The following is a 25,813-nucleotide window of genomic DNA, read 5'->3' as shown; positions in this document are numbered from 1 at the left end:
GAATAGGAGCCCCCCTAAGACTGCCAGCATCCCCAAATACTTGGCTGCTGGAGTGGGGATGTGTGCACACCCTGCCAAGCTACCCTCCATTCAACCCCCAAGACAGGCTGAGAGGAGTCAGGGTCGTTGAAAACCAATAATTTATCAAAACGCAGCGTGTGTATGCAGGGCAAGGTGTCGCGACAGACAGGGCAGCAGTGGGCAGGCGCAGAGGGAGGGGATGGTGCCTGGATGGTGGGGTCATCTTGCCGTAGGCTGGCCGTGCGGGCAGGGAGGCTAGACATTCTTGCCGCGCAGGCGCAGCTCGTGGCGCCTCAGGTGGTTGTAGAGCGACTGCACATAGGTGAAGACGCACTTGGGGTCGGGCTTCTTGCCCATGATCATCATGTCCTCCACCTCCACCAGGGGCACGCAGTCCACCAGCATCCTGCAGGAAGGGGGCACGGGGGTACTTGTCAGCGCTGGCCCCGTTTCCTGTGGCTACCCTCTATCCGGAGGTCTTTTCACTGCTTGCAGCCTGTTGGTCTTCCATAAACTCCAGATTCTTGATTGAGTGCAGGGATAAAAGCTTTCTGGGAAGACAGGAAACCCCAGGGCCCACTGACCCAAGCCTAGAAGCATCACTATGGGGAGCTAGGCCTAGCAGGTGTGGGTGGAGATGGGAGGAGAGCCATGCCCCATCCCACTCCGGGCAGGGTCCAGGTCTCTACCCCTAGCCCTGGAGGTTCCTGACTCCAGACCTCACCCATATTCTCTCTGGAGGGCCACCTCCTGCATATCCTCAATGGCACACTCCAGCTGGCAAAAGCCTCTGGGTTGGGCCATTGAATCCAGAGGGGCCTTACCAATGGCACATCTTTCTCTGCAGCCAGGACCCGCCCCAGTGACCCTCTGGGCATCTCAGATGCCTGGCCTGGTACCTCCTGTAGAGAGGCATGGGAACCCCTGTCCTTGCCCCAGGGGACAATCCTGCTACAGGAGATATAAGACAGTGTGTGTGTGTGTGTGTGTGTGTGTGTAGTTCTTTAACCCTTACCCCCCTCCTTGGGTAGAGCAGGGGAAGCAGATGAGGGTCCCAAGCAATACAGACAGGACACCTACAACATGCTCAAGAGTGGGACCATCCATCTGTCATCCTCCAGAGTTCCAGCCATACTTTACAGAGGGAGACTGAGTCACAGAGCAGAATTCATTTGTTTCAGTTCCCATAGCTTGGTAGGTACAAGGCTGGGCCTCCTGGGACTTAAGTGCCCTAGCCCTGGGTGTTGACACCTGTCTGGAGCCCCTCTTCCCTACTGAAGAGTCATCTCCCCACTCTGGGGTGAATGGACTGCAGCTACTAAGCAACTGACAGCCCCAGAGCTCTAAAGCTAGAGTTTGCTCCCTGGCTCCAATTTCCCCTCCTCTCCCAGAGCAAGTCCTCTTCTGCCTTGCCCCCTCCCATAAGTCCACGTTAACTGAGTTTCCTTTAGCAGGGAAAGCACACAGGGAAGAATGGCTCCTATCGGTAACACACCAATGGGCCCAGGACTACCTTCCATCTTGTGCCTTCAAGGTCAAACCTGGGACCATGGTAGGACTGGAGCCTACTCCTAGCTCACCTGGACTCCTTCATAAAGAAGCTTGGGAGGCAGAAGACCTCTGTTTCAGTCCACACTGTACCCTTGATCACCTGTGTGTGCTAGATAAAGCCCTGCCCTGTTCTGTGACTCAACTTTCCCATCTTTATAGCAACAAGTTCTCTGCCTCATTTGAGACCTTGGGAGCACTTAGATGAGTGAGGGGGTTTCTGACTCTGTTGCCGACGTGCTATGTGCCCTTGGCGTCTCTGCCCCAGACTGGACTTATTTTCCCAGCTATACTATGGTGAAGAAGGCAGCCTCTCTGTGCAGTTTCTTCAAACTGTGGCTATCTCTTCAGGGATCCTGGGCTCCCCAGCGTGGAGCTCCCTCCCGCCTCTGGTGTCTTCCCTGGAGACCTTATAAAGCCATTGTTTACACTGGGGCTCACAGCTCAGGGCTTCAGCTGCCCCAGTGACAGGCCAAACAGAGGGCAATTCGAGCAACAGCACGGCTGAGTCACACTTTCCAACTGGATCAGGGCTGGGCTGGGCCCCTTTCCCTCCAGGCCAGCCTGCTGGGCAGCAGCTTGTAAGTCCATATATGACCTGGAGACAAAACCAAACCCATCCTCCTCTCACCTGCATGGCTTATCTATGGGTGGATGTGTACACATGTGGGCTGCCCCCCACATGGCTCCAGGCCCTGAGGGGCATCTGAGTGCATCCCTAGCTCTGTCCCTGACTCATTTGGGGAATCCCCTCCCTCTGGGCCTTTGACTTTTCTTCTCTCTGCACAATGGGTGGGAAAAGTGATGGGGTAGAGAAAAGAGCCTCTAAGTGGGGAATATGGAGTTCTAGTTTCCAGCTGTCTCTTGACCTAAAACCTCCAAGACTCTGAGCCACCTCTCTCCCTTCTCTGAGCAACTTCTCTGGAATGGACAGTTAGCTCAGGACCTGAATTCCTACTGTAGCCATGAGGTAAGGTAACTAGAGAGAAAATGTCATAGCTGATTTGAAGACCCAGAACCCTAACCAGAAACATCTTCCTGTTATACTGGCCCTGCTCTTGAGCTCTCCAATGAGTGTGGCACCACCAATTCCCCAGTGCCCAAACCTGAGGCCTAGTAGGCTTTCTTGAGCCTCCTTCTCCCCCTACCCCCAATCTGAATCCATCAGTCAGCCTCTCCTACTTCTAAGTTGCTCCAGCTATCTAGCACATTCCTTCACCACCCCCATCCCTCATCCAGATATTGTTCTAGAATGCTAACCAGACCCCTTCTCTGTTTGGAAATCTTTTATGACTCCTGTCTTTAGGAGGAAGTTCAAACACCTGTGGCCCCTTCTCCTCTTCAAGCCCAGACTAAACTTCCTTCCCTTCTGCCCTTCATATGCAGACTAAACTTCCTTCTCTTCTCCCCTTCATACCCAGACTAAACATCCTTCCCTTCCTGAGTATGTATGCTATGCTCTCCATCTCTCTCGCCCCCAGCCCTGTACATAGACTCACCCCGCTGCCTGGGACTCCCTCTCCCTCCTCTAGCCTGAACTTGTTACTCAGATCCTAGCTTGGTTTGCACTTTTTTCAGATAGCTGTCCTGGACCTGTAGGCTGGGTCAGGTACCTCCTCTGGGGTTCCTTCCTGGGCTTCCTCCATCTCAGTCCTGCTCATGTGGGTCATCACTGCCCCATTAAAAGAATGGTCTTGCCTGCTAGGCCCTGAACTACCAGAAGATAGGGCCATGTCTGGCTCCTTCTGGCTCTTCTCGGGGTCCCCTTGCTTCTCCCACCCACCTCCCGGTCTCTCTCTGGGCCCCTCTGAGCAGATTCCAGCATACAGTGCAGGTAGGCGAGGAGGCGTTTCTCACCGTGGGGCCCCTGAGCAGGGGTTAGGACTTTTTGGTTTTTACCAGCCCCTTCTGGACCAGACAGCGGTAGAACTCCTGGATGTACGTGTACACGCACTTCCAGTCAGGCTCTCGAAGCCGCACCATGTCCTCTGTGTCCAGGAGCTGCGGGCAGTCCGCATGGGTCCTGGGGAGGATAGGGGGCCGGGAAGGGGCAGGGAGGCAGGGCCCAGGAGAGAAGAGGGGGAAGAGGCAGAGAAGAGAAAGGGGAGAACACAGAGACACACACATACACATACACACAGAGACAAGAGTTCAGTTACGTTCTCAGTGCTGCAGTCTGCCGGCACCCCCCGCATGCCTCTTTCCCATTGTGGACGTGCCGCTCACTACCCATCACTAATGGTGTGCAATGCAGACAGGGGTGGGGGGCCAGACCAGTCACAGGTGCAGAGAACTCTTGGGGAAAGCGGGAATGGGGTGGGGGGCAATGGCGTTGGCACTGAGGTTGGAGAGGAGGGCTGTGCCCCAGGGAGGGGAGGTGAGGGAGGCGTGAAAGGAGGTGGGGGAGGAGGAAGAGGAAGAAATCTGGGGGAACTGGAAAGAGAAAAGGAGAGAAGGAAAGACAGATGGAGGGTGCTGAGGGTGAGGTGAGCAGACGGGGCAACGATTCCAAAGTGGAGGGCTTGCTAATGTCCTATATAAGCCTCTGGCAACACCTATATAGGCTGGATGGGCACGGTGCCCAGGCCAGGAGCCTCCTTTTGGAATCTCCAGCCGGGATCCCGTGGGAGCAGGAAGCTCTGGTGATAGTGGGAGGAGAGCAGGACAGAGAAAGGGAGAGAGAGAGGGAGTAAGGGGCAGAGGGAGGATGGAGGGGATATGGACAGGGCCACCTGGTGGGCCTTGGCCGGGGCTGGTAGGCGGGCCGGCGGCTCCTTCGTTCCGGCGGGCACCTGGCACACTCAGCAGCAGGTGGGCAGGGTGGAGAGGACAGGGGCTTTCTGGGGAAGGGGTCTCAGCCGCTGTCTGACAGTGCAGCTGGCCAGCTCCAAGGGGCCTTGGGGCAGCTGGGCCTGGCCCAGATGCCCAGTCCCAGATGCCCAGCTGACACCAGCAGGACTGGGGCCCACACTTACTCAGCAGATGAGAAGGCCACCTCAAAGTTCTGACGCCGGTTCTGTGGGCTGAGCTGCCCATAGTCGAATGCCTCAGGGAAGAAGTTGTGCACCAGGGCACAGAAGGCCATCCCGTCACTCCAACTTGAGGAGAAGTTCTGGATGTCCACGTGCTATGTATGGGTGGTGGGAGGACTGGTCAGCTTCCCTATGAGTTCTCTGCCCCCAGCATTTGGCATTCCAGGCATAGGGCAACTGGGGTCAGAGAGGCCCTATAGCTTGCCCAAGGCTGCACAGGGGATGGGCAGTGGGAACACGAGCATCCTTTAATTAAGTTTGTCAACTCCCTTGTCTACTACTTACAGTCACAGAGCAACCAGGAGGCCCAGCACCACCCAGCTAAGACCATGGTTATGTCTCCTTCACTCCTTTCCTTACTTACAGAAATTTACCAAGCCCCCTCACCTCCACCCCTACCCCCAAGAGGAATGAGGGGGGACTCGGAGGGTGAGGTCTGGCTCTGAACTGGGCCCTCATTAGGCCCTCCCACTTAATCACTTATTCTTGGATCTAGGGTATGTTGTGTGTATTCCTTTGAGCCTGTTTCCTCATCCCAAAAGAGGGCTTCCATCGTCCCTGCCAGGTATGGGGACTATGAAAAGCACAGGGGGTGAGGAGTTCTGCCAAGAGGGAGGTGCGGAGCTTCAGGGTGGGGGTTGGGGGTAGGAGAAAGAAGCCGGGCTGCCTGGCCTTGTAGAGCTCACCTCATAACCACGTGTCTTTGCTCGGCACCAGTCCAGCAACATCTGCTTGATGCTGTTGGCATTGGGGACCCCAAAGCTGGTGGAACGCTGCACGGCTGCGCGGGGTCCACCAGGGCTGCTGCAGGGGCACGTCAGGCAGGTTACAAGGCGTGCTGGTGGCCAACCCAGTGGGTTCCAGGCCCCGCCTTCCCTGTCCTTCAGGCCCCTCCCAGCTCTGCTCCCACAGCGCTTTCCCGTTTCTGGCCCCACCCCATGCACTAATTAGGCCCCGCCCAGCCCCGCCCACTGTCGCTCACCCAGAGGCGCCTTCCTTCTCCAGCTTCTCAATCATGGCCTTGCGCGCCTGGGAGGCCGAGGTCTTGGGCAGGCTCTGCGCCTTCATCAGCTCTTTCTTTTTCTCTGCTTGGCGTTTCTCGAGTGCGGCCAGGCTGCCGGGCCGTGGGCTGGCCTCATCCTCGCGGTCGAAGATACTGGGGGGGATAGGGAGGCGACTGTTAGGCCCCTCCTGAGCCTCAACCCCCAATTGCCAAGGGAAGGGACTTGTCGTGCTCCAGACTCTACACTCTGTGGTATATCCACAACCCACAAGCCGGCCTGCAAGGGAGTCGTCCTTATCACGTCTATTTTACAGGGTAGACTGAGGCTCAAAGGTGAAGAAGGTGGGAGCCACTCTTTTCCTTCAACAGACTTGGCCCTGGAGGCAGTTCTCTGAGAAGGCTCACTGCATGATCAAGTTACAGACGAGTTCAGATTCTGGGCACTAGCAACTAATAATACCTACCAGCATAATAATAATAATAATAATAATAATGATAATAATAATAATCATCATCATCATCATCTTATGTCTATTGAGCCTTTCCTATGTGCCATTTTAAATTTCACAAGGAGGGAGGGACCCTTATCATTTCCACTAAAGATGAGGAAACAGGCCCCTGGCCTCAGGTTTCAGAGGGCATGGGGGGCAGTGCACGAACACTGGTCTTTCTGAGTCAGAGTTCTTGGAGGCCTGTGGTTTCCAGTATGAATTCTGCTCCTAACAGCCTTGATACACTCTGTATGATAGAGGTGTACTCCTCCCTCATGGGGCTAAAGTGCAAAGGTGCTCTGTGACATGGGATGTGGTCTGCAGACACTGAGAAGTGGCAGTGCCACCAGGCAGCTCATTGGCAGGCAGGCCTCTCTAAGGGCTCAATGCTATCACTGCCACTGAGAGCTGTGAGACCCTGAGCAAATCTCTGGCCTCCTCAGTGGTGTGGCTGAGGAATAGGTGAGATCATAAGGGGAGCAGGAGTGGTCTGACTCCTACTCTGACTCTCCCTGGCTGTATGCTTATCACCTTAAAGCACCTTGGTCTACCCCTCTGCAGAATGGGTATATAGTGAGGTCCCATGTGGCACTGACTCCTCTGTGGTCTAGGGATGGGTACCTATGCTCACCTGCCCATCTTCTTGGATGATGAAGAGGAGAAAGTCTTGGTTTGCACCATAGTACGGCCACCACCATCTGCAGTAAAGGGGAAGAGGAGCAAGGTGAGGGCTTGGGCCTGGACATCAGGAGATGGGGCAGGGGGCTATTGTGGGGGGGATGGTGGTAGCCTCAGGCAGAGAAGAGAAAGTGACTGCTGGACAGAGAGACACACAGATGAAGGTACGGAGAGAGAGCTTGAGGATGAGTCTGAGGAGGTGGGCAGGCAGTCAGGCACAGGGCGACACCAGGCGGCCTTACTCTCCGAGCGCCTCACAAAACTCGACTCCACCGTGGTGGTGCGGGCCGTCCGTGTGCCATCATCTGGAGGGGCAGGGGATGAGAGGAAGAATATGAGCCATGGGGCCAGTGGGGTGGATATATTCCCACCTGGAGCCCTGAGCCTTGCTTGGCCTCTTACTGGAGTGGACGAGCCGCTCAGTCTTGGTGACAGTGCTGACAGCTGAGCCATCGGCTGCCCGCTGGCTGTGCCTCGTGGTGGTCTCAGTAGCTGTGTTGCCACGGCCCTCCCCTGGCCGGGCCCGTGCCTCTTGTAGCCGCCGTTCCCGTTCCTTGTCCCGCTGGTCTGGGTGGGGGATGCCCCATGCATGCCCAGAAGGGCCACCCATCACCCACAGAGCACATATGTACGGGCACACAAGATGGGGTGGGGGGAGCAACTTGTTAGAAATACTGAAGACACAGGGGACAAGGGCCCTCTCTAGGAGTAGCTGAGGGTAAGGGGATAGCTATAACTTGGCAGGGGGTGGGGGAGAGGTGGTGTGTGGCAATGGACTCAGGCAGAAACAAAGGAATATGGAAGAGCTGAACTCAAAGGGGGAGTATTTGGATCCAAGAAGGGAATTTCTATGGGAATGAGTAGCTTTCAGAGTGAATACGCAGATCCAGCGAGGAAGTAGCGGAATTCAGGGAGGGAGAAGCTGAGTGAGGCTAGTAGCTGAGTGGGTCTTTAAATGAGTCTTAGGTGGGAGAAGAGCAGCTCGAAGAAGAAATATCTAGATCCAAGGAAGGAGTAATTGAGAGAGAAGCTGGCAAAAGGGGTGACTGGGCCTAAAGAAGTAGGTAGGTGGGCATAGGAGCCAGGTGGCCATCAATGGGGCCTGGAGGAAGCAGTTAGATTCAGAGAGTATCTAGAGAAGGAAACAAACCTAGAATCCAAGCAAATGAATAGCTGGGTCCAGGGAGGAAGTAGCTGGGCTCAGAGAAGGGGAAGCTGGGTAGGGGCAGAGCTACAGTGGTCATCAGTGGAACTCAAGGAGAGAAAAGCAGCTGCTGGGAGGAGTATCTGGATTCAGGGAAGGAGTAGTTGGCAGTATGTGGAGAAGCAATGGGATCCAAGAAGGAGTAGCTAGGAGAGGGAGTACCTGGGTCTGGGAAGGAGAAGAGAGGCTGGTTGGGGACAGTATAACTGGGGTGGTCAGGGGGAGAGATGTAGCTAGGGAAGGGAGAAGCTGGATCCAGGGAGAAGGAGGCAAGGGAACATTTGGGTCTCGAGAAGAAGCTGGGTAGGGCAGGTACTGAACTAGCATGTCCATGAATGGACCCCAGAGTAAAAGGAGCAGCTGGGGAATGGAGCAACTGGATCTAGGGTGGGGCAACAGGCTCTCTACCTCTCTTCTTTTGTCGGAGCTCACGTAGCGCAGCCCGGATGAGCTTCCGCTCCTCAAAGTCTGTAGTCTGATCCAGCTGCAGATAGAACCCCTGTCATTACCCACCTGGTGCCTGCTGGTCCCTGCCCCCTGCCAACCCCTAGTCCACCAGATCTGGCCATACCATCTTGTCCAGGATGCTTTCATCCTCGATGGCCATCAGCTCCTCAGTGTTCAGGGGACTCCGCGTCTCTGGTGCTTTGTCTACCCGGGTCTGCTCAGCACCGTTAGCCACTTCCACTTCTGCAGATGGGGGCTCTGCTGGCTCTGGCTCCATCTGCAGGGTGGGGAGTGGGCATGGACTTTAAGGAGGGGTGTGGACAAAACCAACCATGCCCATGCCAATGGTTAGGGGACCAGGCCCTGGGTCTGCTGGCACAGCCTTGGAAATAACTACTAACCAGTCAGACTGCCTGTGCAAAGATGGTCGTCTGGTGTCAGACTCAAGAGAAGAGGCACTGACAGCCTTGTTGTAGGGCTTCCCGTGTACGTGGAATTGCGTTAATATAATTAACAGTGTCAATAACGGTGATTTTCATTTGGTAGTAAGCATTGTATAAACACTAGGGATTTTACTGTCCCTATTTAACACAAGGGAAAACTGAGGCTCAGGGTAGCTGCATGACTTGCCCACAGTCCTAGAAGTGTGATGTAGCCTGGGGTCTGAGCTGAGCTTATCTCCTAAACCTGAGTTCTTTCTGCTGCTTCATTCCCAGCCTCCTCCCAAGCAGGCTGTGCTCTGTCCTGGAAGTTCCCAAGGCCTGAGCCCTCCTGGGCCAGTGCCCAGGCAGCACATGCCACACACACACACACACACACACACACACACACACACACCCCAAAGGGGCTGGACCAGGGCCCTTGGGCTCCTGACCAGGTGTCTGACTGGGACTGCACAGAGCCAAGTCCTCTCCGAAGCTTGCTCCTGCTCCCTGCTCCATACTGGGAACTACCCTCTAAAGGGCCTGTGGTCCCAACCTAGCACCCTACCCCTCCCAGGACATCTTCTAAGCACTTGCAGACAAGCCCCCAGCCCAACTATCACAGCCCCTCTCCTCCTGGCAGGGCCTCTCAGTCTGCTGTAAGGGTAAGGAGAGCTGAGGTGGCAGCTGCTCTAGGGAGACTCAGCCTGACTGGGACATAGTAGGGGTGGGGGTGGGGACTGGGCCCTGGCCAGGGGCTGCTAGGGCAGCCGCCATGCATGCCTCAGGGCCAGGAGCCTGGCACTCTCTTGCCTGAGTGTTAGAGCACTAGCACTCCAGTCCCCTCTGCAGATATGTAAACTGAGGCTCAGAGAAGGTAGTGGTACACCAAAGGTCAGTCAGCAGGGGCAGAACCTGCTCAAAACCACCCGTCCCCCCAGCCCATAGGGACTTACGAGACTGCTGCTGCGGGCAGGGCCAGCAGAGGAGCGGCGGCGGGTGCTGAAGGCAGGCGGGTGGGCCACAGGGGTCCCGGCATCCTCAGCCGCCTGGAAGAGGGCCTCGGGGTCGGCAGCAGCCAGGAGCAGCTCACTGGGCTCCAGCTCAGGCTCAAGGTCAGGCACAAGTGGGACCCCCAGGCGCAGGCTCAGCACCTCCACCTGCCTGCCCAGTGCATCCAGCCGCCGGCTCAGTGCTGCTGTCTCCACCCGCAGCTCTTCAGCTGCCCGGGCCACTGGCTCCATGGCCGAGGCAGCTGCCTCAGCTGCCTGGGTCACTGCTGCCCGCCCTGCCTCAGCCACTGCCCGCAGCTCTTCCAACGCCAAGTGTAATCGTTCCTCAAGGGCTGCAGCCAGCTCAGACCCGGGCCCTGGTACCCCCGGCATGGTGATGGCAGGGGCTCTGTGGTGGGATGACGATGGGGACAGTGGTAGGGACAGTTGCCTCTGGCTGGCAGTGTCAGAGTCTTTGCAGCTGGCCTGAGGGCAAAGGCAAGGGCAGTGGGCCTGCTCCGCCCCTGCTGGCCTCCCAGCCTCCCAGCCTGCCACCCGCCAGCTGGGGCTGTGGCCCAAATAGAAACCTATTCTGGGCTCCTTGTGGAGGGGGTTGTGGGGGAGGGGTGGCCTGTCCAAGCAGGCAGACGGCCAGGCCTGGTGCTGGCTGTGCAGAGATCACAGACTGGCAACACGGCAAAGCTGCACAGGTTCTGAAGAATTACCTAGGCCAGGGCCCCATGCCCCACAGATGGGGAAACTGAGGCAGGAAGCAATAAATGGGCCTGCCTGGGCCACCATTTGCATTAGCTGTGAGGATCCAGTCTGCCAGACTCCAAGAGCCTGCACTCCTTTGCCTTCATGCCATGCTGTTTTAGAAATCCTTGGACAAATGGAGGAAATGGAGGTACAGAGAGGCGGGACTTTGAGCAATCTGCTATAACAAGCATCTCGTCCCTGAGATAAATATCCTCTGGCCTGTCTGTGGTGCTTGAATACAACCACAGACTTTGAGCACATTTTAGGCACTTTTCTGCTTTCCCTTGATTCTAGATGGGGAAATTGAGATGCGTTAGTGGTATCACATGCAGGGCTCACTGTTTCACCTCCCACCCACTCCAAGGGCCTCAGCTACCATCCCCTCACTCTCTTGGCAGAGAGCAGTTAAATCCTGCTCTGTGGGGGTAAGGGTGCTTTCTTCCCCCCACCCTCTCCCTGTTACCCCTGAGAAGGCCCAAAGCTGGCTCTAGCCATCTCACCTCAACCAAAGTCCCATTCATTCCCTGGTGCAGCACAGAGGACATTACCTGGGCAGTCAGGTGGCCCACTGGGGATCCCTTCCCCAGCTGAGCTTCCAGCCAGCTGATCCCAGGCTCAGGAATGAATAATGGAGGGATGCGGCGTATTCAGTTCCCGTGGCACCTGTTAGGCTGCTGCCTCACCTGACTGGCACCCCCTGCCTGTCCCCCCATCAATGTTTCTGTTCAACCCCCCCTCCCCCAGAGATGTTGACGCAGATGGTAATCACTAATCTCCAATCTCCTAACCAGCTAGGCTGATCTTGGATGAGCAGATCAGCAGCTTTGCTTCTTGGGGCTGAGCTCCAGTATGGAGTAGGAGCAGGGGCACTGGGGCCATAGGAAGAGGGGGCAAGTCCTCACCATCCTCTCTGAGCTTGAATTTTCCCATCTGTTCATTAGGAATCAACCAACCCATTTTGGACTAAAGACCAGAGATCAGCATGTGAGAAGCTTGAGGCCAGTACAGAGTAAGCTTCTGACACACCTAGTGGCTTGATACACTAGGGTCTGCCTTTAGCTCTGCCACCAACTGGTTCTGGACTGTAGGTAGCCACCTTCTCTCTCTGGGCCTCAGTTTCCCCATGTGTTCAGTGGGGGAGGAATGGAGCAGAGGAATCCTGCTAGCCCTACATCCTGAAGCAGTTTATATAAGATTGATGGATGGTGACGCTGGTGGGGTAAGAAGGGGCTCACCTTAATGCCACAGCCTCCCCGGCTATCAGGGGAGGCATGGCTGAAGCTCGTGACGTGAGTGACGCTACCCAGGCGCGCCAGGGTCCCAGGGCTGCTGATATGGGTGATGGTGCTCTTGCCCCCACTGCTGGTGCTAAGGAGGGTGGGAGGCGCCCGTAGTCCCAGTGTCAGTTCTGGAGGAGGAGAAGGGCTACTGTTAGATCAGCTGGGGTGAGGGTAATGCCAGCCAAGGTTAATGGTGCCCCTTGCTCACAGCACATCCTTTGGAGACACCCTGAAGCCTGACCACAGCACTCGTTCTATATGCAGAGCTGGCTGCAAATGCTCATCCCCAGCAGTGGGGAGACAGGGGGGAGGCCTACCTGCCCTCTGGTTGCCTGTGGGCAGCAGCACTCGGCCTGTGGATGCCTGGCCACGGCCATCCTTGATCTCGATGGTGAATGTGGTCTTCATACTGGCCCCTGGCTCGGCAGTGCCGACAGGCACAGGAAGCAGGGCACTGGGCTCCTCTGAGCGGGCCACGGGCCCCCCTGCTCCGTTTTCAAGGGGCCTGGCAGCCAAGCCCCGCCTCCCGGGGCCCTCCTCCCGGGGGCAGCTCTGAAGCTGGGCCAGGGGCCTGGCTGCTCCACGTGGCTCCTTGCTGAGTCGGGAGGAGGTGTCGCTGGGGCCCCGTGAGGAGGAGCTGTTGGAAGAGGAGGCAGGAGTAGTGCTGATGTGGGAGGGGCCCAGGAGTCTTGTGGGGGTCGAGGGACCCAGGACCAACCGGGGTGGACCCTCCTGAAGCCCAGCAGCCATAGGAGAATCAGATGTGAACTTGCGCACACGATCCCGCACGGAGCCAGCCCGCTGGAATGAGGAAGGTCCACTGGCAAGAGTGGTGGGCTCTAGAAGGGACAGGAGGGTTATCAGTGACTGGGTGGGACAGGGACTGCCCCAAGTCTGCAATAGTGGGAACAGGTAGTACCTCGGTTCTGGGCTGGCTGGCAGGGACTGAGCATGGACAGGGAGCGTTGGCAGGGACGGGGTCCAGCCAGGTCTGGCAGTTTGGAGAAATGGCCAGGTGGGGAAAGACAGAGGAGAGTGGATATGGAAGTTCCGCCTCTCATAAGTCTCTCCTTCACACCTCCTCAGCTTCCCAACCCCTTCCTGTATTCCAGCCTCCCCGTCCCATGTTGCACCTCCCATAGCTCCTGGCCTCCCCACTCAGCTGTATCTCTCTTATAGGCTCCTCCTTCTCCTCCTGCACTGACCCTAGGATGACTTGGACACTCCTGGGGGCTGGGGCTAGGCTTGGGCTGGAGGAAGGGTGCCCAGATCCTTCCTGCTGATGGGGATACAGGACACCCCCCGCCCCCCCCTCCTGTCCAGCACTGCCCATGGCCTCAGCTGGGAGATGGGCGCACTCCCTTATTGGGGAAAAGAATGTGCCTGAGGCCCGTTGCCTTTCAAGGCTGCAGGGAGGCCTCTGGCCATGGGATGGGGGTTGGGGAGGGCCAGGCTGGGGGTGGGGACACTTCAGGGCAGTGGGAGGAGTGTTAGGGACTGCCTCCTCTTGAGGAAGCTGAAGCTGTCTAGGCATTAGAGCCCATTTTCCAGACAGGGAAGGGGAGGCCTGTAGCTACCCCTATGGGGACCCTCACCTGCTCTCTTTGTGTCGGAGGGACCTTTGGTGGGGCCTTGGACAGCTGGGGGCTCTGTGGGGCCAGGCAGGAGCTGCAGGGGAGACATAGCATGGGCAGGGCCTGACTCCCAAACTGAGGAGCTCACCTGCTTGGCATCCCTGTCCCTCATCCAGACTCACCTTGTTGACCACCTGCCTCTCAGTGCTGGGGGTGGCTGGCAGCTCCTGGGGCTCAGGGCTGGTGGCCCTGGGTGGGCTGGAGGGTGACTCGGGGCTGCCCACAGCCTCAGCAGCAGGACACCGGGCCTCAGAAGGCTCTAGTGGAGGCTCAGGAGAAGCAGTGGTAGGTGAACTGACGGGTGAGGCAGGTAAGCTGGGTGTGCCCCCAGGTGGGGCCTGCACCAGGAGTGTCACTGTGGTCACATCTCGGCTGGTGCCCTGGGGGGTTGGGGTTGGCTCTGGGACCTCTGCCTGCTGCTTCTGTTTCTCTCGCTCCGGCACCTGTGGGAGACCCACAGGATGCAGTCAAGGCTCCCCAGGCTGGCAGGTGCCCAGGGCAGGGCATGCAAAGCAGAGGGGTTAGGCATAGCTTCCTGTGGGCACACCTGCACATGCAGGGGCACTGGCACACCATGGGAGGTCTCTGATACTCACTTCCTAACCTCCTGGCACTGCCTGGTCAAGTGTGGTTCAAAGAGGACTAGATACTATGCCAGGGGTTGGGGATGACAGGAGACCTCCTGGGGACTCCCAACCTTAACAGATCCCTGGAGCAGAGGCCTCTGACCCCTGATCCTGGCCTGGTTAATCAGAGTGTGTGTGGGGGGGCAGCTTGGGGTGGGGTGGCAGGGAGGGGGAGTCCTTCAAGGACTGGGACCAGCGGCCTCTGCTGGCCACTGAAGGAACCTCCATGGCCCGACCTCTCACCCATACTCCCTGGAGAACAGTGCTCCACAGAGTCAGCTGGGGTGTGATATGTAGAGTCAAGCTAAGGATGTGGGCTGTCTGGAGGGAGAAGGACAGCCTCAGGCTAGGTTTAAGCTAGGGAGGTCAGGTTCAGATCTGCATTTCAGGGAGATTGCACTGGCTACTGAGTGGAAGCTGGATGGCCATGGTGGGGTGAAATGCAGTTATGGAAGCAGGCAGGCCAGCAAGTTGGTAAGGGAGACACACTCAGGAGCTGTGCAGACAGTCTGGCTTTGAGGGGAAGATACAAAGTCTGGATTGGGGGACATGTGGCCAGAGGTTATCCAAGAGACTAGGCAGAGGTGTGAGATAGTGTCCCCCAAACACCTCCCCACCCCATGAGGTACCAGTCTAGCAAAGACAAGTAGGTGCTCTGTGCTGCTGGCATCTGTGGGCACAGGACACTGGGCTACCCGCCCACCTTGCTCACATTCCTTACCTCACACCGTTCCAGCCTGTGTGCTGCCCGCCCCTTGCTCTCTTCTCTTGAGCCACTGTTGGGACGCCCGCTGCACAACCTCCCAGCCAACGTGGCAGCTGGAAGGGAAGGAAAACATGTCAGGTGAGTGGCCAGCAGGTGCTGTGGGTGGCATGCAGTAGTACACAGGGCAGGGCCAGGGCAGGGCACATACCCTCAATCTCCTGGGCCCTTATGCGGCGGATGGCAGCTCGGATCAGCTTGCGTTCCTCATACTCACCAGCACCTCGCAGCTATGGGTGAGAAACAGGCCGCAGGTGCTGGACTGTGGAGTCCAGGTCTTCCCCTGCCCTGCCACATCCCCTGCCCTGGGCCTCACCAGTGCAGTCAGCTCTTCCACGTCATTCATGGACTCCAGCTGTCCTGCCAGCCGCGCCAGAGCAGCTTGCTGCTCCGCCTCCTGCTGCTGAGAGCTGCAGGGACATCATGACTATAACTCCTACTGCCATAGCCAAGTCATGGAGGATGTGGGCTGAGGGTAGGGGCAGGACAGGGTACACAGAGGAACAGGTAGCTAAGCACACCCTCTGGCTACATGCTGGCACATGCATGCCCATGTACGTGAGCACTAATACCACAGGCTCAGACGTGTTATCTACGTGGGTGTGTCCAGGACTCCATGACTGGTGAGTGGTCCATGCCCATAAACATCCCTGTATATTCCATATGCCTGCCTATACTGCCATTTGCACACCCACATGGGCAGCGGACACACCTGTGCTCATGCCTGCCTGCACAACACAAGCCGAGCCCTGGCACATACTCCTCCCACCTGCATGACCATCCCTCCCTGGCCACTCACTGCAGCCAGTTCTCCTTGTTGTCCTGCCGCTCAGCACGGAAGCGCTTGGATGCCAGGGCCTCCTCCTCACGCTGCAGCTCCTGCCGCTGCAACTCCCGGATGGCTGAGCGGATGCGCCGCCGCTCTGCCAGATCCGCTGTGACCTCCAACTGTGGGGCAGGTGGGGGTGAGGGGCAAATCATTTTGGCTGCCAGGGGCAGAGGGCGGGCACCAGCTGCCCACAGCTTGGCCTGGGCCACAATGAGTGGTCTGTCTCCACTCTCTCTGCCACATGTCTGTCACGAGCCTGCCCTCCCACCCACGCAGGGTCTCAGGGAGACCTGGCTTATGGAACCAGAGCTCTTGGACAGCCTACTGTGCACTATGGTTCACAGAGTGGGCAGCCAGCAACTGCCCATCTGTGCCAGGTGCCAAGCCAGGCACTCCTTCTTGAGATTCAACTCCTGTCACTCAAAGTCCTTCATCAAATTCCCAAGGGCCAGGGAGTATTGCAGGAAGAAGGAGGCTACCCTACAGGGCCCCAACAGTGTCCCTGGGGAAGGATGGGTGATTAGGGCAGATGGAGTCCACCCTGTGAGCAAGGAAGACTCCCATGTTCTAGTCCCAAAGCACTACAGTCTTGCTGGGGGTGGCAGCCTCATCCACACTGGACTGATGGGAAAACTGAGGCAGGGGCAGGTGCTCAGGAGTCCTAGTTTATTGCTTGGCTGGGGGCTATTTTTTCCTGCCTGTACTGGCCCAGCGCTATCCACCGTCAAAGGGGCCAAGGCCCAGAGTAGGAAGGTCAGTCCCTCAGATAATAGAGCTGCATTAGAGTCTACCCAGGGCCCTAGAGAGGGCATCAATGAGGGACAGGTGCTCCCACCAGCTTCTTAGCCCCTTAATTCCTGAGAAATTGGAGATGGTTGGTTTAACCACTCTCAGGAAAGGGCACCTTTTCTGGGCAGAGTCAGTCAATTCTGTTGCCTCCCCTACACTGCTACCACCCACCTCCCCAGCCCAATCTCAAGAGAGAGAGGACTGGCACAGGGACCCCAGGAAGATAATGGCTGAGATAAATCCCCAGTATGGGCCTGAGCCAAATAGGAGCAAGTATAGGCAAAGTGATTTCCTCTGTCCCCACTCCCCAGATCATTCAGGGGGAGGGTCCAGGAACCCTCTACTTCCTTTCTTTATAGCTCCTCCCCCATCATTCCTTCCTGTTCCCGGGTGGGGGTCCAAGTTACAACAGGGTGCATGGGCTGGCCCAACTCTGCCATCACTTGTCCCAGTCTGAAAAGAGTAGGGAGAGCCCCGGGGGACAGATCCCTCCATGGTTCCTTCAGGCTCCACATTGCTGAAGAGCTATGGGAGGGTCCCTGAGGCTCAGGCCAGAACCCCCAGCTTGCTCCAGCTTCAGTCCAGTCCTGGCTGGGTGGTCAGGAGCATGTCCTTAACCTCTCTGTGTCTTGTTTTTCTCATTTGCCAAATGGAACAATGACTCCCACCTCAGGGCAGTGGATGGGGATGGGGGCAGTGACTTGGGGTCCCCCCTTCATAGCTGTACATGCAGTAAACATCACCCCCTCCTTGGTTCCAGCCACTCAGAAGGAGAGAGAGGCAAGGGCAAAAGAGTACAAGATACGAGATATCAGTAACATTGAGAACCTATCTAACAGGTCCTGCGCTGAGTCCCCAGTTTGTCCTAATCTCACAGAAACCCTAGGTACCTTATTACTCCCATTTGACAGATGAAGAAACTGTGGCTCAGTGGGGAGAAGTCATTTGCTAAAGGCCAAATGACCTGAGCCAGGATTTGAACCCAGGTTTCTCAGACTCCAGAGTCTGCCTTGGGCTGAAGATAGCTCTGTTGCTGGGGTGTGTCTGCCATGGTGGGTACCTCAAGGACCTTGGCATACTATGTTAGGAACCCTCTCGAGTCTAGACTAGAGATAGACCAGAGGGTAGAGACCGAGACAGACAGAGGATAAAGAGGCTAAGAGATAAAATGACTAGCCCTTTGTCTCCTGGGTACCCCTTCCCAATGCCCTGGGTTCCAGAGACTGGGTTCTTATTTCTGAAAACAGCCTGATGTGGAAACTTGGCTAACTCTGTAATCCCTAGGAGCCTCACTATCCCCATCTGGAAAGTAGAAGTCCCTGGTCCCTGTCTGATACTCTCCCCAAGTGAGTGGGATGGGGCTGGGGGAAGGACAACCTCATTCCACTGATCATTCCCCAGCATGACCTTTCCCCTTTGGGCCTGAAAGCAAAGGCCTGCCCACAGTAACCCTGCTGTGCGTCCTATATTCCCTACCCTCTCAGGCCCCACCGTTGTGTGTGGAGGGGGCTGTGGGAGGGAGGGAAGGAAGTACAAAGCGCCATTGTCCACCAGAGGGAAGGGGAAGGGGATAGGGCGGTTTCTGAAACTGCCCAGTGAAATTCTCCCGGGAGGAAAGAGGGCACTTCCTCCTCCTGGGGGGGGGGGGGGGGGGGGCGGGTCTCCGGGCCTTTCTGCCCTCGCAAAGGCCCTCGCCGTTTGGGAGTAGGAGGTGGGGTCTGACCCGCTCTGGCTCTCCCTGGGCCTCAGTCTCCCCATTAGCACAATACAGGAGACTTTCCAGGCATTCGCTCAGTCCCATGGGGGACGGGCCGGCAGTGGAGCGAGGCCTCGCCAGGGGGCGCTGAAGGTCCGAAGGCTCCGGAACCGCCCGCCCTCCCAGGCAGGGCACGGCCCACGCCTCTCCCGGGGAGCCCAGCACTAGGCGCCCAGTCGGGAGCCAGACAGGAAGCCCCCCGCCACCGCCTGCTTTAATGTCTCTCGTTGCGGAGAAGAAATCGAAGTTCACAGAACTTAAGCAGCTTCCCTAGGTCACCCAGCTAGGGAGCGTCGGAGCCTGAACTTGAACCCGGGACTGAGGAGGAGGGCGTCCGGTATGTGGCGGAGGGGCACGCGGCGTGCCTGTCCCCAAGTGCCCCCATCCCGCGCAGGCACCCCCGCCTCGTCCACAGGAATGTGCGGGAGCGTAGGCCGGAAGCGGCTGCCCGGGTCCCCAATCGGCCCGAAGCTGGGGCGCCGGCCAGCTTTCCCTTATAAGGCCCGACCCCGCGGGGAGGGGCCCGGCTTGGGACGCCGCCGTTCTTGCCACGAGGCCGGCGGGAGCCAGGCCGGAGCTCTGGGCGGGACCCTCGGCAATGCCCGGGCGAAGTAATGGCGGGAGCAACCGGTCCGGGGATGCGAAAGACTTTGGGCGGTTTTGCCGCCCCCAGACGAGGGGCAGCGAGTGGTTTAGTCCTTTCCCAGGGAGGGGGCGGGGCTGGGCCGATTACAGCTACCGCTCTGGCTTCTCTGAAAACCCAGCACCCAAACTCTGCATGGGGTTAGGGAGTGGCGACTGGAGAACCCTGAGCCTCAGAGTGGACCCCTAGAGATGGAGATGCGCGGGGACCTGGCTTTCTTTCTGGAACGCTCTGCGTCTACTACCCCCATCTGACTTCCTGACCTGAGGGGGGAGGTCGAGCTGACGTGGTGGGAACCCGATGGCAGACACCCAGAGAGTCTAAGGTGCTGGTCTGACTGCCTTGGGTAGGTTATGGCAGCACTGGACACTGCCGAGTGACCCCTGCGTCTGGAAGAATGGTATGGGGGTGGGTAGGCCACTTGCCTTCTCTTAGGAAAGGTAAATCTTTTTTTGTTTTTAATTTTTTTTTTTTTTAACATTTATTTATTTTTGAGACAGAGAGGGACAGAGCATGAACGGGGGAGGGTCAGAGAGAGAGGGAGACACAGAATCTGAAACAGGCTCCAGGCTCTGAGCAGTCAGCACAGAGCCTGATGCGGGGCTCGAACCCACGGACAGTGAGATCGTGACCTGAGCTGAAGTCGGACGCTTAACCGACTGAGCCACCCAGGCGCCCCAGGAAAGGTAAATCTTTAATCCCACTCCCCCTCCACTGTCCACCCTCACAAGGGTCAAGGGCGGAGCTGGGAGGGTGGGCGCAGAGCTCTGGCCCCTCCAGTGCTGCAGCTTCCTGCCTTTGATAGTGGGTACATGTCTGCCCTCTTTGGTTGCCCTAAAGCCTTTCTGTGCATGGCAATGGGGGAGGGGGGAGGCTATGGTTAGATAGGGCCTCAAGAAAGTGAGGAAAGAGTGGGCCCATCCTTCTTCCACCCTAAGATCTGGGCCCATGCCTCATTCCATCCCCATGCCAACTCTAGGACCTACATATATGTTTGCACACATCTCCAGCTCCCATTTTACAGGTAAAGAAACTGAGGCTCAGAAAAAAATGACAGACTAGAAGTGACAGAGCTTATAAGGGCCCCCAAAGCCTGTCTCTTTTTATGGGCTCTTCTGACCTTGACTTACCTAAGATATGGTCCCCCATGGCCCTCTTTGGGGTTTGTTTGGATCCTGGCACTCTATCTTCCTAGCAGGGTGCCCTAAGGGAGGTTATTTCACCTCTCTGAGCCACAGTGCCCTCTTGGCTTTTGGAGCTGCTGTGAGCATTCTGTGAGATGGTCTAGCACCCAGCCTGACCCCTACTGTGCCCTGGCATTTTTAATCATTGCTGCTACTATTATCATTGGGCCAGCCTCCAGGGGTGGACACTGCCCAGACTGTTGCTTGGGAGAGCAAATCTAGCCTCCCCACACCTGTGGTTACACATGGGCGAGTCCTCAGCAGTTACTGTTTAAACAGGTGGTAGCAGTGGGGGGACTGGGAGGGACCAGGCCTCAGCACCTGGCACAGACAGGCACATGCTACTGGGTCCTCTGCATCAGCCATGCATAACAGGTTTAGCCCTGTTCCCCTGAGCCCTCATCCTACCCCCTCCTCCCTCCCCTCCTCTTGTCAGCTGAGAGGTAGCCTGGACAGGCCCTGCCTCTGACCTGGCTTGCCTGTTATCACAGCAGGGATGATCGGGCCACTTACCAGCTTCCGCAGGGCTCCTTCGTCCAGCCCAGCTAAGGCCTCATCTGCCATCACGATGGCTCCTAGCTCTGTCCGTCCCCTCCTGGTGAGATCCTTGGTGCCTGTGGCACCTGACACCAGCTCAAGGAATCTGCAGGGGACAGACATGAATCAGGCCTGCTGGGACCTCTAGAAACCACAGACACTTGGGCCCTGTGCCTCAGTTTCTCTAACCCATGATAATCTGTTGGTATCCCATTCTTGCTACCTGTGGCTGCTGGCTGGGGGTTGCTCTCTGCCCTAGGGTGGTATGTTGAAAAACTTAAACCAAGTGTGGGAGTCCCTGGTTCCAACACAGCGAACTCAATGCCAGCCTGCTGTGTGGCCTAAACTGGGCCCTCACCCTGTCTTAAGCATCAGAGAGCTTATAGGATTGAGAAGGTCCACCACAGCCATGCTCACCACTAGGGGGTGCCTGCCAGACTCATTTCCTGCCCCACCCACCCATCCCCAGGGCCTGCCCAGCCCCCACTCGGACCAAAAGCTCAGTCTCTGTGGGCTGAGCCCATATCCAAATCCTTGCTGCCACTTGCCCTCCTTACCCCAGGTGATTTAATCCATCGGAGGTAACCTCCTGTCTTCCAATTCTTGAGGGCAGCCCTCTATACACACTCCTCTTTTCTCCTCCCCTTCCTGCCCTCCCCCTGATGCCAGTTGCCCAGACCTCATGAAGCCAGGTGTCCATGCAACCGGCTCCTCCTGCCAATTTACACACTTAGAATCGAATTCCCCAGCTAGAATGGCCTACAGAACCTGACACGTCCAGCCTCTGGATAGGCAAACTGAGGATTGGAGAGGGCGGGGATTTGTCACAAGGGGAAAATAGGATTCCAAAGACCCAAAGAGCAGGAACGGATTTAATCAAAATCTTGGCCACTTCTGGCTTCTGAAGCCCCCTTCCAAAGTGCCCCTAGGGGCTTTTTTTGCTCCATCATTGCATCAAAATGGCCCCCTAAATCCTGGCCCAACCTCCTAGTGCAGCTCCTTCCTTCTTCCTGCAGCCCTCATGTCTATGGAATTTGAGGGCCCACAGCCTGACACACCATAGGTGCTTAGTTAATGTATGGTGACTGAAATGGCCCCAGGATTGCCACCCCCCCTCAATGATTCATCTCTCAGTCATGCCTTCCCCCTCCCCAGAACAGTCACTTGTCGAGTCACCCCATCCGGTAAAGGGGTCTGAGGGGGGCTCCTAATTCATACAGTTGGGGTTCTTCAGACCCTGCCAGTTCAAGTCGCTGCTTGCTTGTCCCATCCCCTTAGGCGTGGGTGGGTGTCAACCACCCATCTTTCATCTGGGGGGGGGGGGTCCTTGCCTCTTATCTACCTACTTTGGGGTAATCCCAAGGGTGTCACTCAGCAATCACCAGATTTAGGTTCCATGGACACTGAATTCCCCCATGTCTACTGAAGGGCAGGGGTCGCTAATGCATAATCTAGGACGCCCAGGAAGTCCTTAGGGACTGCCGCTGCTGCGGGACAGGGCTCCCTGTCATACAAATAGTCTGGGGTCTCCGGGGATTAAGAGAAGCCTCAGAGTAATGTGGGATCTTCCCCAAGGCGTGTGCCCCCATAGTCTAGGGTCCCTGGGGGTTGTGGAGCCTCCTGGAGGTCCGTGATATCCTTTCCCGCAGTCTAGAACCTTATCTCATGGCCTAAAGCCCCCGTGGATGGGTGGGAGCTTCCACGTCTGGGAGTCCCAGAACCCTAGTTCAGATATCCGGGTTCCACCCCCAGGACCCGTCGAGGGTCCTGGTGCCGCCCAGAGGCCTGCACACCCACCTCTCAGTCCGGCCCACCCGTCCGGCGCGGGCTCAGGTTAGGTCACTCGGGATCCGACAGATAGACTAGGAACGGTCAGGCGGAAGGCGCCGCGACCGGGATCCCAGTCCCCCTCAGCAACCGTCCCCGAGATTCTGCAAGCGCCGCCCGTCCAGCCGCGCCAGCGGCCCTGCCAGCCCTGCCCTGAGCCGCCACGGCAGCCAATCCTGGGGAGGGTCCCGCCCATCCTCGTGCCCCATTGGGGAAATTCAATTTGACGACCACGCCCCTGTGGCAGGCCCCGCCCCTCGAGGGCAGGACTGTAGGGGCTTGTAGTCTTGGGGCCACTGCCGCCGGGGCCTTGGCTGGTTGGGCGGTAGTCGGCAGGAGGACGCAGCTTTGCACTAAAGTCGGGGAGGGCGCCGAAAGCCGGGGTAAGTGGCTCGGGATCGTCCGTCTGAAGATTCGCGGAATCTTCAGAACTGCCCCTCTCCGCCATCCTCTTTGTTCGTGAGACCCTGTCTCTTCCCCCGACTCCTCCCCCTTCTCGCGGTAGCATTTGGGCTTGGCTGCCGCCCAGGCTGCTTTTGGGACACCTGGTCCCGGCCACCTCAGAGCAGGGACTGTGACCGGCAGCACCTCGACCCTATGTTGGTGCATCACAAAGAACATCTCAGGTGGAGCAGGATCAATCACAGTAACTTTTCCCCAGTCGATACACCTTTGAACGGACGTTTCATTCATCTGTCATGCTTTTCCCTCCCCAGCCCCCTGAGGGTGCGCTTCTGGTTGCGCTAGTCCTAAATGGGGAATACAGAGTCCATGGTCTCATTCAACAAATGGGGGAAATTGAGGCCCAGACAGAGACAACATGCCCAAGACAACACCTGGAATCAGCCAGAGGACCCAAGAGCTTAGACCCACTGGGGAAAGCCACTTCATGTGTGCTGGAGGCCCAGGACCCTCCCACAGATCCACAGATCCAGGGTCATTGGACCCTGCCTGTTTAAGGAACCCGGGAGGTGGGGTCTGGAGTCCTGTCTGTCAAATAAAAACAATACCAACACATTTATTTTGCACTTGCCATGTACCAGGCATATAATCCCTATAACGACTGTTTTGAGCCCAACTGTTAATGCCCCATTTTACAGTTGAGGACGACAGCTGATAGGTAGTGGAACTGTGTGATTCATACCAACACCTTTTAAGTCCAGCATCTGCTTTTACCCATTGTGAGGTGGGGTTGTGGGGGAGTGGTTTCAGTGTACTGTCCCAGCAGAGCCCCACAGCCCTGCTGTCCAGATCCTCTGGGACCACCCATCCCACCTCACCCCCATCTAGAGAGACTCCCAGACTCTTAAAAAGTGTCAATTTCTTTGATCCCCACATCTTGAGAGGTGGTTCCACTTTCCACATGGGAAGACCAAAACATAGAGAGGGAAGAGACTTGTGAAGGTCACACGGGAGGAGGAGCAAACAGAGCCCAATCAAGGCTAACTTGATTCTACTTCAAACCTGGGGTGCCCCTTGGAACAGCCCGTTGGGGTGGGGCACACCTAGGCTAGCTGGGATTCTCAGGGCCTGCCTGAGAATGTGGCTGTCTGCTCCAATGAATGGCTTGCTTCGAGCTAGTCCCGCCCCTCACCCCTCGCCCCTTCCTGCAGGCTGGGAGGAACCACACAGGTGAGTGTGCTCCCACCTACTTAATCTGTCATGCGTGCTCACCAGGTGTTTGCAGTAAGGAAGAGATGCTTGGGTCCTTCCCTGCCGTCAAGCCCTCAGGGCTGGGGTCCTCTTCCAGACCTACCTGCCTGATTCTTCCTTCCTCCCTGTAAAGGGGGGGGGGGGGATAGTGGTGGTGGTGAAACAAAGATCAAAGGTTAGCCGCATGCAGTGCTGGAGAAGCTTTCAGCCACAGTTTAGGAAGGAGTAAACAACCCATGAGGAGGGCCTGGCATTATCTGAGTACCTGTTGCATGTCAAACACAGGCTTTGCCCTATTGCAAGTTGAGCACTGTGCAAGACAAGTATTACCTGGATTTTACAGAGAAGGAAGCTTAGGGAGGTGAAGGCACCTTGGGCTGGTAATAGCACTCAAATGAGTGGAATTCTGCCTCATGCCTAAGGCCCTTTCCTCCATCTTGCTGCCTCTAGGATGGGGGAAATCCTGGAAGACTTCTTGGAGGAAGTGATGTGCAAACCGATCCTTGAGGAAGGATGCATAGAAATTCATCACCCAGAGAAGAGGGGGAAAGGCATTGTGGTAGGGGAATAGTGTGAGTAAAGGACAGGAGGTTTGTAAGTAGGAAAAGGAGGAGAGATGGGTTGTGGATGGAGCAAGAAATGGAGATAAGGGTCATCCCATCTGTGAAGGGCCCTGAATGCCGGGTGAGCAGAGTGAACATATCTTGTAGGCACTGGGGAAGCCTGGGCCTCATTCTATCCATCTGAAAAAGGATGGGATTGGACTGGCCTGCTTCTGGTCCTCCCGAGCAAGGGGCTATAATAGAAAGTGTCCAGATCCCTCCAGATCTAATCCTGGACTGGCAGAGCAGAGAGTGGCTGGAGCAGCTCAAGGGCCAAGGGTAATATTTTGCTCTAGTGCTTGAGTCTGAGAATAAATATTTTACCAAGCCAGCAGTGCCAGATCCCTGAATTACCCTGGCTTCCTCTCCGCCCCCCCCCCCCCCCCCCCCCCCCCCCCCATCTAGGGTCCTGCAAAAACAGCCAAGGCCTGGGATCAGGAGGCAAGAAAGGTGATGGGTCTTAGCCCTGACTCTGCCCCAGGCAAAGATTTGGTCCTCTCAGAGCCTTGATTTTCTTATCTGCACAATGTAGGAATTATGGCCTGAGCTCCCTAAGTTCTCTCCCCCCAGACTGGACAACATAAAATACCAGGACTTTCAGGGAGACCCCACCTTGGGATACGTTCACAAGTACCTGTGAGGCCAGCCAAGGCCAGAACCTTGGGTCTATGAGGGCATCTGGGAGGCTGCTGGTTACAGGGAAGGATGTAGGGTTAGGCATGGGTCAGGGTTGGGCCTGCTGGTGGGGTCTCACAGCCTAGTCAGAGTGGGGGAGACACAGTATCTGGACCCTAAAAGCTGTACAAAATGAAGCCCTCACTTGCTGTTTGGCATGCTGCGGGGATGGGGAAGGGCAATCTGGTGAAGGGAACAGCATGAACAAAGGAAGGGAGGTAAGACTGAGGATTTTCTTGGGGAAAAGTCAAGCAGGTGAAGCTGGAGCATGAGGTCCTTGAGGACAACTGGTCCTTACTGAGGTTGGCAGGATCCAAGGGCTGTGACCTTCCTCCTCATGGGCAGAACTGGAGGCCCCCATGATCATGGCCAGCAGCCCCAGGAGTAGGACTGGGGACCTGTTTGGCAAACCAGTTTG

At 57.0% G+C, this 25,813-nt stretch overlaps 1 protein-coding gene and 1 long non-coding RNA gene across 10 annotated transcripts in view; one reads left to right on the top strand and one right to left on the bottom strand.

The window, feature by feature from the left end:
- Window positions 1-123: 123 nt before the first annotated feature.
- SMTN (smoothelin) lies at window positions 124-25,813 on the bottom strand. Of its 9 annotated transcripts, none has more exons than XM_049619019.1 (22): window positions 25,694-25,806; window positions 24,140-24,243; window positions 20,615-20,744; window positions 15,700-15,848; window positions 15,217-15,310; window positions 15,052-15,130; window positions 14,859-14,956; window positions 13,634-13,954; window positions 13,473-13,545; window positions 12,797-12,868; window positions 12,596-12,716; window positions 12,195-12,514; window positions 11,833-12,005; window positions 8,549-8,701; window positions 8,386-8,461; window positions 7,176-7,340; window positions 7,016-7,078; window positions 6,727-6,793; window positions 5,584-5,757; window positions 5,288-5,405; window positions 4,545-4,696; window positions 124-427 (listed from the first exon to the last, which is right to left on the bottom strand). In XM_049619019.1, the coding sequence occupies exons 3-22, from the start codon at window positions 20,663-20,665 to the stop codon at window positions 277-279; spliced, it is 2,670 nt and encodes an 889-aa protein (XP_049474976.1). In that variant the 5' UTR covers window positions 20,666-20,744; window positions 24,140-24,243; window positions 25,694-25,806; the 3' UTR covers window positions 124-276. The 9 variants fall into 9 exon arrangements, with proteins under 9 accessions (XP_049474976.1, XP_049474972.1, XP_049474975.1 ...); XM_049619017.1 differs by adding an exon at window positions 3,427-3,592 and having other exon boundaries at window positions 331-427; window positions 12,195-12,716; window positions 25,694-25,812; XM_049619015.1 differs by having other exon boundaries at window positions 12,195-12,716.
- The window catches only part of LOC125913968 (uncharacterized), a 30,362-nt gene continuing 27,262 nt past the window's right edge, over window positions 22,714-25,813 (top strand). Inside the window, exon 1 of the long non-coding RNA XR_007455168.1 lies at window positions 22,714-22,848. This is a non-coding gene — a long non-coding RNA (uncharacterized LOC125913968). The remainder of the gene's footprint in view (window positions 22,849-25,813) is intronic.

Source organism: Panthera uncia (genome assembly GCF_023721935.1).
Source record: "Panthera uncia isolate 11264 chromosome D3 unlocalized genomic scaffold, Puncia_PCG_1.0 HiC_scaffold_8, whole genome shotgun sequence".
NCBI lineage: Eukaryota > Metazoa > Chordata > Mammalia > Carnivora > Felidae > Panthera > Panthera uncia.
Note: the sequence above shows the minus strand (reverse complement) of the source record. Positions and strands in the feature narration are given on the sequence as shown.